Source organism: Protopterus annectens, chromosome 9.part0, assembly GCF_019279795.1.
Source record: "Protopterus annectens isolate FY-2018-M chromosome 9.part0, PAN1.0, whole genome shotgun sequence".
Taxonomy (NCBI): domain Eukaryota; kingdom Metazoa; phylum Chordata; order Ceratodontiformes; family Protopteridae; genus Protopterus; species Protopterus annectens.
The window spans coordinates 1,508,981,794-1,508,993,451 of NC_056743.1; the positions used below are offsets into that span (position 1 = coordinate 1,508,981,794).

General features: G+C 37.6%; 1 protein-coding gene across 1 annotated transcript in view; it reads left to right on the forward strand.

The window, feature by feature from the left end:
* The first annotated feature begins 4,177 nt into the window (after nucleotides 1-4,177).
* Nucleotides 4,178-11,658, forward strand: part of NIBAN3 (niban apoptosis regulator 3) — an 828,390-nt gene continuing 820,909 nt past the window's right edge. Inside the window, exon 1 of the mRNA XM_044084452.1 lies at nucleotides 4,178-4,503. Coding sequence (XP_043940387.1) covers nucleotides 4,449-4,503 — 55 coding nt within the window. The 5' untranslated portion in view covers nucleotides 4,178-4,448. The remainder of the gene's footprint in view (nucleotides 4,504-11,658) is intronic.

Consider the following 11,658-nt stretch of genomic DNA (forward strand, 5'->3'; position numbering starts at 1 on the left):
AATTCTACTCAAGATAAACTAATAGTATTACTACTCATTGCTAGTGGTCTCAACAAGAAGGTCCACTCCCTGGAATCACTCCTCACCCTGAAGAGTGTTGACATTTGTGCAGTTACTGAAACACGGTTTAAAGCCATGGGATGCACCCTAGCAGTATAAAGCTATAATGCCTTCCACACATTTAGACTAGCTACTGCACAAGAAGGGGCAAGAGGTGAATGTGTACCAATCTACATGAAAAGTAAGCTTATCTCAAGACTAGTCAAACAATATGACTTCTGTCTTTTAATTTCTCCAAGTCTTCTAACAATATGACATGCTTGAGCTTCTCCACATCCAGCTAACCTTAGGTAAAGTCCCATACCACATCCTTGCTAGTTATAGGTCCCTGTCTATGACCCAGGGTAACCATACCACATACTTGAATGTACTGGAGTCACTCACAATTCAGCCCAACACTGTATTCATGGGTGATCTCAACTATCCCATTATAAACTGGGATACACACAACTGCTAACATGCAGGCTCAAAATTCCTGGATTTTTCCAATGCAAATACACTAGAACAGCTAGTCTGCACACCTACTATATGTGCAAATATCCTGGATCTGGTACTCACAAATCTGAAGAAATGTTACACCCCCCACCCCAGTGTAACATCCTCACTGGTCAGATCACAAAGATGTCACACTTGAATGGTGTTCAGAGCTGGTATTAGGTTTATAGCGGTGGTTGGGATATTCTTAGATGCAGGATTGTGAGTGATGAGTCTTGGTTGGAGGTAGATGTGAGAAAGTATACAGATTTTCTTTCAGTTGCTAGATCTCTATGAAATCCTGGAGAGATCAAAATAAAGTGAGTAAAAAAAAAAGATAGAAGTATTTCTCCTTTCTAGGAAGCTTGTATTGTGGTTTGCAGATTCTGATAGTGATTTAAGGAATAGACAGGAAAAAGGCTTTTTTTAGATAAAAAGGTTTTGGTAAGTATTAGAAAGACAATGTTGCACAAGGCAGTAACAGGTACTGAATTCAGTTATTTTACTGGGAATATAAAAAACATATACTGATTTGATTTTGTTTTTATGAAAACTATTGATGGAGAGTGTGATAGACTGGTGTCTTGTCCAGGATTAGTTTATCTGCTTTGTGCATATTGAGTGATAATATAGATGTCTGCTCTTTCTGCAGCCCTGACTGCCAAATGGATGGATCGATGGATGGATGCTTGACTAAATCTTGATGGAAAGTGTCAGAACTCTGGCGCATGGTCTGTCTGTCTATCTGTCTGACCATATAACACTATATGATCAATTAGCAGTTCAGAGCAAAAGAGAGACAGAGTATTGGACCATGGAGTATTGTAGTGAAATATCATTCTGTGCAAATATATTTCTGTGCAAGGAGATTTAAGACTGGTGATTTTGGAAAGTCAGTGTTGGATTTGTTTTCTAATACATACTTGTGGCAAAACTATCTAATGTAAGTTATCCAAGAGTTGCTGTTGATGCAAAGTAGGAAGGGTAGTGCTGGCAACTATTGTATGACATCTTCTAGCAGGAGCAGGTACTAAATTTGCAGGATCAGGGTGGAATGGAATGAAGGTATGGTTGAAGATGTTTGGATAGCCTTAATAAGGGATGTAAAGGTGAATTACAGGCTATATATATATTTATTTATTTTTTTGGCAAAAAAAGTAGTGTGCATATATTGTGCTCAATGGAAAAATCTGTTTCTTCATCTGAGGAGAGAAGGGGAGAATGGAGCTTCATTAGAAGGTTGGTATGGAGTAAGTCACAAAATGAAATTAGAACAAGATATAAGATTTAAAAAAAAAAGTCTTGGCTTATGTAACTGCTATATTTGTGGGTAGGAGAATACATGTTCTGCTGATTAGAAAAGGGCTGAGATATACTAAAGAAAACAGTGGATAGTAAAGTCCTAAGTGGAGTTAAATAGGATGAATAAGAAAGATCACTAGACATGATGGGTTACCCTATGACCTTTATAAAAGTATTATTTGATGGTTGAAGGAGGAATTGTATAAGATATTTAAATGTGTATTTTGCAGAGAGATAGAGAAAAACTTTAACTTAAACAAGCAAATAAGACTTCTTGTGAAGTCCTCCAAAGCTAACTATGAATCTAAATTAGCTTCCTCAACTAAGGACAACCATAAGGTTTTCTTTAGTTTCATCCGTAATCTAAAATGAAAGTCCAAGATTTCTGCCGAACTGGTAGTTAATGATACCACATATACTGAGCCTGTGGACATTGCTAACCTGGGCTGGACTGGATACCCAAAGGCCAGAGCAACTTGTCATAAAAAAGACAGTACAGACCTTCTTTCTGTGACTTTAAATATTGTTTATAGATATTTTTTCTCTTTTATTATGCAACTTATCTATAAGCACTAATTTCATCTTTCTCTGTCTCGCTGTCATTCCAACTCAGACTGTGCTAAATAGTACTGTACTGCTGGACTAATATAAGTTACGACTTGGAAAGTGTTACTTACATTATTTTTACTAATGCAAACATTTTTTGACAAGTGTTTGATCATGGCTATTCTTTATCTAAAGTGGTGCCATCTTCATTAGTCTGTACAAAGTCTCTGGCATGGCCAGCGACAGAGAATGAATGTCCAGTCTTAACAATCTTCTCAAGTCTGTAAGCAGTCAACCAGTCTGGCAACAAGCTAGTTTACTGTCATCAAGTGTGTCATGATGACTAACAGCATGAATTATGAAGAAAAGTCACTAGGAATAATTCAAAAACCTGTATAACAAAAATGACAACAATAGAAAAGTCAGCTGTGGTTTAAAACAACTAGTTGATTCAGTGTATGTGATAAGAACCTCTGAGAATGAGGCTATAATGAGTTTAAAGTCATGCTACCTACGCATTATAGCCTCATTCTCAGAGGTTTTAAACACATACATTGATTCAGATAGTTGTTTCAAACCACAGCTGACTTTTCTATTGTTATGGCTTTTTGTTGTGCAGGTTTTTGAATTATTCAGTGACACAGAGAACTATAGTATAATTATAATAACAATTGCAATGCTTTCAAAATGATTTTCGTAATAATACACTACTTTAGCATGAAAGTGAATATAATGTTGAATAGAAGTTTATAAGTGTCAGTTGTGCAGGTGATAGTTTGTTTTTAGATGAAACCTTTCTGAAAGTGAAACTTAGAATGGCCGCCATACAGAATATTTATGTTTCTCATCTGCTTCTTTCCTTGATTTACTAACACACCCTAAATACTCCAGTCACAGGATCAGATACTATTGTATCATTCTGAGTGGTTGGCTTAGTTGGAACTTTTTTAAGGATATTAAGAGAGTATGCAAAGATAAAAGATCAAAAATCTAAATTAAACCTATATTGTGTTTACTGTGTGCGGAACGTGTATTTTCTGACCTAGTTTTGGAACAAATCTTGACTAGTAGATGCCTAACCTGGAAGAAGAGAGTGTGCTATTACAGTGATTTCTTTTTTTTAGAGAGTGGTAGTTCAGTTTAGGTAGTTGAAGATGGCGTATATACAGCCCCATGAGACCTGAAAGTTCTACATCAACAAAGAACTGTGGTATAGAGGTGAAATAAGACAGCAGATATCTGATGGACATTTGTAGAACTGCACATTTTCACGTAGTTTTGACTGCCTAGCTGTACCTTTTTAGGATAACTATATTAGATACTGTTAGACACAGTGGCACACTGATAAAAGACTCCTTATAAACATGCCTTACTTCATGCTCTGAGAATATAGGTGATGCCTAATTAGTATTTTACCCTTCCTCCTTGTCTGGGCTCTGTAGTCCCATCTGGAGAGGGAAGCTACAGATTTCAGGAATTCTTGATAGGTTTCTAGAACATGAAATAGTGTGACATGACTAAAATAACTGGCATGTGTTACCTGTCTAGCTCCATGTGACAAAATACAGAATTTTAAAAATAAATAACTAGATAAAATATTTCTAAAACAGATAGACAGTTACAAATTTAGCCATAAATAATCTGCTTCAAAGGTATATGACTGTGTTCCTTTAATAAGACGAGTACTCCTTTAAACAAGTTCTGCGAGTCTGCAGTTGCTGAGATACAGGCAGTGTTTGAATATTCATGAACTAATTACTGCACACAAGGCTCTCTGAATGTATATTCATGAACAGAGCAGTGTAAGCACCTGTTGCTTCTGTCAATGTACTTGACAACAGAGCCTATCCCTTATAGTGAAGTTTGTCAGCTTTCTACTACTTTCCAGTCCATGGTTGAAGAACTGGCAAGCTGTGGACATTTTTGCCAGTAGATGGTATGGATTCAGCTAGCATATTGACTGTAGCATATAACCTCATAACTACAAGACAGTGGCACTAGAAGTTACTACACTTTGTACTACAATTTGGGACTTCTTAGCTGGACTGTGAAAAGATCTGAGTGACATGGGTGGTGGGTTTTCTCGGCAGCTAGACCAAAGGCAGCGTCGATACCTGCAAGGTAAGGATAGTTTTCTTATGTAAGTACTTTAAGGGTTACTGCCAGGCATTTAAACAGAAAAGTCTTGATACAAGTTACTGAGCAATGCAGAGGGTAAAGATAAATGGCAAATATTTTGGTAATTCAGTAGCATAAAGTGCTAAGTTTCCAATAAATTCTGTGGAAACAGCAGGACTGTGTTAATATCATATGAAATACTAGAAATAACTAAGATTTACACAATACTGAGGCTTGATTTTGATAATGCAGTGAAATTGCATCCTTTGTATCACTTAAGGGTGTGGACTGTGTTTCAGAAAGTCATGTTGTAGAAAGAGATATCTCACTTGGAACATCTGAAAAACAAGTAATTCTAATACATTTATTACATTGCTTAATTAGGATGGGAGAGCAAATAATGTTTTATTGTAATTTAACTCTTGATTTTGAACATCTTTAAAATACAGTGCTGTTTCCTTCTGATTTTATTTTGCTTGACTCTTCCCTCCTCATTGTAGTGATTATAGCCCTGCAAAGCCAGAGTGCTCAACACCATTTTAATCCATGTCTCAGTAACTACACAGATGTCTGCATCCTCCAAGATGAAGAGGGAATATAGGAATTGGAGTTTCTTGTTTAGGATCCTAGCATAGAACAGTAACACCATTATATTTTTCTTTGCAGACTTTATTATGTTGGTAGGTTTATCAGTATAGCATTGCCTAAAAAGGCACTATGGGGGTGGACAATGTCTTTGCCAGTAACTGAAACCCTAGAAGGGAATGATGCAGGCCATCCCTGGTGAAGCAGTGTGGTCTGTCAATCATCCCCCCCCCCCCAGGCTGACAAATATTGGACCCCCTTCAAAGGGCACCAAAAACTAAGCTGATTAATGAAGTTAATAATTTTTGCTCATATTGTGGCATTATCCTTGCAGAAGGTCGAATACTGATCAATGTTAGGCTCATACCTGCCTTGGACATGTAGTCGGAGAGCTTCATCATGTTTCTCTTAATATAGACCAGGGAGGTGCATCTCAAGTCATTGACACCCAAGTGTACTATGACAGAGTCATACTGGTATTTGTTGTTCAAGGACTTGAGTACATGTGTGATCTATCATATCCTGGCAGCAAAAAAACAAATAACCATCGCTCTTTCTTTGCTCTTCCTGTTAAGAGGTACATCTTTATGTTATACAGTAGAGTCATCTATAACTAGAAGGTTTTGTTGGGTAGATGCCTGCCTTATGGGCTTAGCATCTGTGACTTTGGGACTCCTTGTGCCATGTGAGGTGGTAGGCTTAATTTGCTGAGTGTGCTTTGTGCCTGTGTTGTGTTTTGGAGGTCTTTGAGGTTTAGACAAGCTAGTATTTAAAATCTCAGACTATGATGGATTATGTGTATTGTGGTGGCCTTGGACAGGTGTGAAGTGTCATGTATTGCTGATGATTTTGATGTCTCAAATTACTCTGTGTGAGATTTTTGCCACCAAGGACATTATATATGTACGTCTCACACACTGTGTTATGCTATTTGTGAAACAGATGATAGTCGGATAGCAGGAGACAATCATTATACTGTCATAAGATATCCATTACAATCAGGCTAGCTACAGAAGCTGTGGGAAAGTGCTGGTCCATGGTTTCAACAGGAATGACTCAGGGAGGGGGGGGGGGCACGGGTGGCTATAAATGCTTGGAGTTCAGTTTGTTTAGGATATTGTTTGGGTAGGCACTACTAAAGGTGGGGAAATGCCTAGTAATTTAGTCAGGGGTGTACTGCAGCTCAGGGTGTGTGCGTTTATTTATTGATGGCACGGGTTATTTGAGCCTCAGACCTGGATTTCTGAGGTTGTATAGATTTTGCAGGTCTTTTAAAGGGAACAAAGCTTCTAAGCAGACAATGCACTACAGAGTGAGTCCAGTGGTGTCAGTGTGCTGAGTGCAGGATCAGCACATAATTTATTTCTTCTCTTTTGATGAAAACCTTGTTTCACACAACTCAGGACTTTCCAGGCTTCTCAGAGTCTTGAATAAAAGACCTTGAGTGGGCCCAGCTCTGTACAGGTTATAGCAATCAAACTAGAAAGGGGTCCAATCAAATTACATCAAGTGGCAGTATGTGACTTCAGGACCAGTAGCAGATCACAGTTCACTTAGTTCTATGACTCTGAGCTATGGGTCAATGATCCCAGGTAGGTTAAAATTTCAGAACCTTTAGATTTTACAGTGGGGGGCAGGGAAAACTGTAATTAGTGCACAAACAGGAGGGAGCAGCAGGGAGAGCAGTACGTTATGCATCACTGGGGGATGTATCAAAATAGCAGACACGACAAGGGAAAAATAGTTGCAAAGTGAACAACAGTAGCAAATGTAGCAAACAGAGAAGCACTGAAATGCAACTTTAAGCAGGCAAATAATAAGCAGAATATAAGACTCTAGCAGCAAAGCTGGAATGTAAACAGCTGGGGAAACACAGAACCAGAAATCCTGCAGCAAATAATTATAATACTTTTACTCTTGCTATCCAAACTACAGTCTAAGGCATCATACCAGGCAGAGATTTACCAATAACACTACTTAAGGAAAAATTCAGTTATAAATGACTAAACATATCCTGCAGTAGTTCACAATTCTCCTACAAGTATCAGTGAAACTGCAAGATTAAGGTCTCAGACTGAGTTCAAATACAAACAGTTAACTTTTACAAGTAACTCCAGTTATGGAGATATAAGGGCAGTATAATGTATAAAGGATGCTCAGATCACAGTTCTCCTACAACTGAAAATGAAGATAAAAAACTAAGGTTACAGAACAAGTTAAACCGTGCAAACAGATACATTTTGGCTAAAACATGAAAAATGCAGAAAAGTACAAAAAAGCTAGCTAGTGCTTTTTGGGGAGAAGTAGAAGCTGCTGTAAAAGTTGGTATATCCCTGCTGCAGCTGATGTCTTCCACCTTTATTTCTTCTCCATACTCTGATACTGAGATCAACTGTTTTCCACAGCTTCAGAGTGGTGTGTACTGAGCAGTGCATCCTGTTGAGCTTCCTTAAAGGGAATGGCACCATTACAAAGCACAAACCAGGAAAACCACATGACGACTGAACAAACCCAAGAAAAAACAATCCTGATGCAGTAAAACAATGTGGAGACTTGTAGAAGAAAAACGTTATCCAAACCAAACAGTTAAAATGCAAATGCGTATGTGAAAAGTATTTTTTCTAAACAGATTGGATTCATATTGTTCACTGATTAGATTTTTAATCAAATGTACATCTAAATAGTTGATCTTGTCAGAATCAAATGCCAAATGAACTTTAAGAATTCACAAGTATTGTTAATATAATCTAAAAAATCTCTTAACTTGGACTCAGTATCATGCCATAAAATAAAGATGTCATCCAGGTAATGGCAAAAGAAACTCCAGCTGTTACAAAATTATGTGGCAAACAAAAATTCTTTCTGCCAGTATGACATAACTAAATTTACAAAGCTCGAGGCACAGACAGCACCCATCACCACACCAATGTTTTTTTTGTAATAAACATTGTCAAACATTACAAAATTGTTTTTATGAACTAACTCCATCAGACTGGTGAGCATATTAATCTTTGTCATTACTTAATATTCCTACATGGCATAGTATATCATTAAACCATGCTATGTCTTCATCTTATGGAATTACAGAAAATAAGTTTGTAACATCAGCAGTTTAAAAGATTCCATTGGGATGAAACTTAAAAGCCACGTTGGTACAGCGGTAGCGTTGTTGCCTCACAGCAAGAGGTTCTCCTGTTCGATTCTCGGCTGGAGTGCCTTTTGTGTAGAGTCTGCACGTCCTCCCCATGGTCGAGTGGCCTCTGAAAGACATGCGTGAATGGGTGTGCCTTCTCTGAAGGTTGGGCATCAGGCTGGCAACTTGGCACCATAAAAACGTACTGCCAATCATTAGCGGTCCGGAGTTCCATTGTGGCGACCCCTAACTGGGAAAAGCCAAAAAAGACAAACAATTTTAACCAAAAAATCCCAGGAATCCCTGTATATTTGTGGAATACTGTCCACACTTGCTTTCAACATGCTATCAATAAACTTGGCAATGAAGTAAGTTTTTGATCTGCTGCTGTAAACAACTGGCCTGAAGGGGGTGTATTAATGTACTTGTATTATTGGCAGGCCAAAAATAAAAGCCACTGCTGATGTATCATTTTGTATGAAATTAAATTAATTTTCATTCAACTGTCCCTGCATGAGCATAGCATAAACTATAACATCAATTTTTCCATAGGCAGTTATAATCTCATTTTCACTAACCAGCATATAGCCATCACCACTTAGTAATGTTAACATATGTCTTCTATATTGTTCTTTTTTCCATTATTACCACCCGCCGCCTTTGTTGGGTTTCATTTTCCAGCAATTTCTTTAAAAGCAGCTTTTTCTTCTCTACTAAATTGTGAAAACAGTTGTTACAAGTTTTTTTAACAAATTTCTTATTTTTGTTTCAACATTTTTTTTCAAACAAATGTATGGCATTGTTCAAGGGTGGATTAAAACAACTGTTTCTTCTAAGCTCACACACAGGGTTAGAGTCATTCACTGGGAACCAAAGAGCCAGATTCAACATTCGTGTGAACAATTTGACATCAATTCATGTTTTAACAACATCAGTCCTTCTAGTAGGAACAAAAGACAGGCCTTTGGATGGAACATTTGCATGACCAATATTAATGTTCCTACTAGAAAAATTATAGACACTGTAATCACCTAGGGAATTCTTAATAATAACATGGTCAACATCTCTAATGTTAGTCATTTCCTGACATTGTTCTTGTTCCGGTAACTTTAGGTCTGACCCCTATCTCTGTATAGTAGTTGCTGCCCTGCTGGGTGTTCTGTTGCTGTTGTCTGGTCCAAACCCTTTTTACCATCTTGATACTAAAGGGTTTGATACATTCACTTGGGGGGGGTAGCAATATTTTCTATCTATGCCCCATTATTACTCTGGTGTATTGTGGGAAGATGAACACCATTACCAATGAGTGGTCTTGGATAAGCCTCCCCTCTTTGATAGCATTCTAAGTCTCTTTTGAATTTGGAAAGTTTTCTTTGATAAATTTGTTAATATGAATGGTTAACCTGGTTTAAGATGTTATTGTAATTACTAGAATAATGTTCAAACAATAAATCACTTGTAATAGAGTGGTTCAAAGAATCAAGTTAATCAGAGAGCTGCTCTAGCATAATGTTGTTATGTTTAATAGTAACTTTGAGCAACTCAGAACCAGCTCTGTCAAAAACTGCTATTAAATCTTTGTAATAGTCAGTGCCTGCAGTTACGTCATTGGCAATCTTCCAAAAATGTAAACCTTTAGGTATAACGTTGGCTTCAAGGTTCTTTTGTAGGTAACTATTGTCTAACTGTAGTTTTTTAAAATGTAGCAGCAATTTGTCAAATAAAGAATGTTGTACAGTACCTTTATTCTTATCAGAGGAAGTGTTAAATGAAGGTGGAGAACCAAAATCAAACTGGTTAGTTTTCTAAGCCTGAAGTCCAAGTTAACCAGACGACTCCCATTATTACTGGAGGCTGAATTAGCATAAGGTGTACACAGTGGAGGTTTAAACAAAGGTTTAGAATGTAATGTAACCTGGATTAATGGAAGGACAAGACTGTTGGCACTCCTGCCAGCAATTGCAGCTGATTTAAAAGGCCCATCTTCTTCAAGGACCATGTGTGAAGATTGGGTGAAGATGTGAAGGCTGCCAGCCTAGCCAGATAGAAGTTTATAGATAATTCTATCATTTGTAAGTATTAATGTAAGGCACAGGCTTGCCATCTTAAATGGAAAAAAAAACTGCTGTTACATGTGGAACTGAATAAAAAACAACAGTGCTCTCTGCTGACCACGTAAAACATGTTGTGACCCTTTGATCTAAAGTCGGCTCCAGACAGTCTACATGAAGACATTCTTTCTATTGTTTTAACCCATAGTTAAATTGCTAGATTTAAACATGCAAATATATTTTTATTGCTCTGCTTCCTGACCAGCTGTAAGATAACACAAGGAGATGTTAAGAATGTAAATGTAGTTTCTGGTAGCCTCGGAACCCAGGGAAGTGTGAAGAATGATGTAATGGGAACTAGGAATGTGATTTTAAAAAACTGAGAGAATCAGAGAGAATTAAGCATTTTTGTCTTGACCATCCAACTCATCAGCACTCTGCCTGTTTTCTTATGCAAGTTATCTTAGACTTGTGTTTTCTTTTAGAAATAGCTAGGAACTAGAAAGATTAGACTAAGTGTTTTTCTGTGATGTCAGAACTGTACTACTGCATTATTTAAATATTTCACTGTGATCTCTGAACTCTTGACTAGCACTGTATAGTAAGAAGTATTGTCTTGTGTTTTTATTTTTTATTATTAAATATTTTTAAACCTTTCAAATGTGGCTATTTTGTGTAGAGATAATTTAAGCTCTAGAGTATATTGCATATTTATAGTGGTTACTGTACCAAGTCACTCCAATAAGCCTGACTGTTTAGTTATACTACCAATTGGATAATAATATTGCACAGTAATAATTGGACACCCTTTTAAGGGCCTTTGAGCAGCTGATAAATATTAGTGGGTGGTGGCAAGTGGTATTACTGTACAGTCTGGGTAAAAGGGGCACAGCTGGAGAACCTGTGCCAGCCTTCCCCAGGAGTGTCTGTGTGGTTGCATAAATTAATCTCAAAGTGTGTTTGTATAAGCTACTTGGGCATGGACATGAAGCACTGGTTGGACAGAGAGGGTGCTGGAGGTTTTAGCTTGCCCACTAGGCTGAGATCTGAACCCTATAGCTGTGCTAGTAGGGAGTCTTATTAGGGACCTGGAGAACACAGGAACGACCATTTCCAAATTGGCTGTGATCTCTGTGTGCTCTTAAGAGAAATTGCACTTTACTGTGTGTATTTGTTATTCTGTCCTTCTATATGAGACGCCCTCACTGGTGTTAGTAGTGAGGATTGAGGCTCCTTGATTGCTAGGCCAGGGCATGGGCGTCACACCATGTACTGAGTCATTCATTTTAACAAAATAATCAAGTCTCCTATTAGCTTCCTACACTCAGTATTGTGAAGGAACTGATCGCATACTCCATCTCCAGAACTGGAAATCATGACAAAACACAA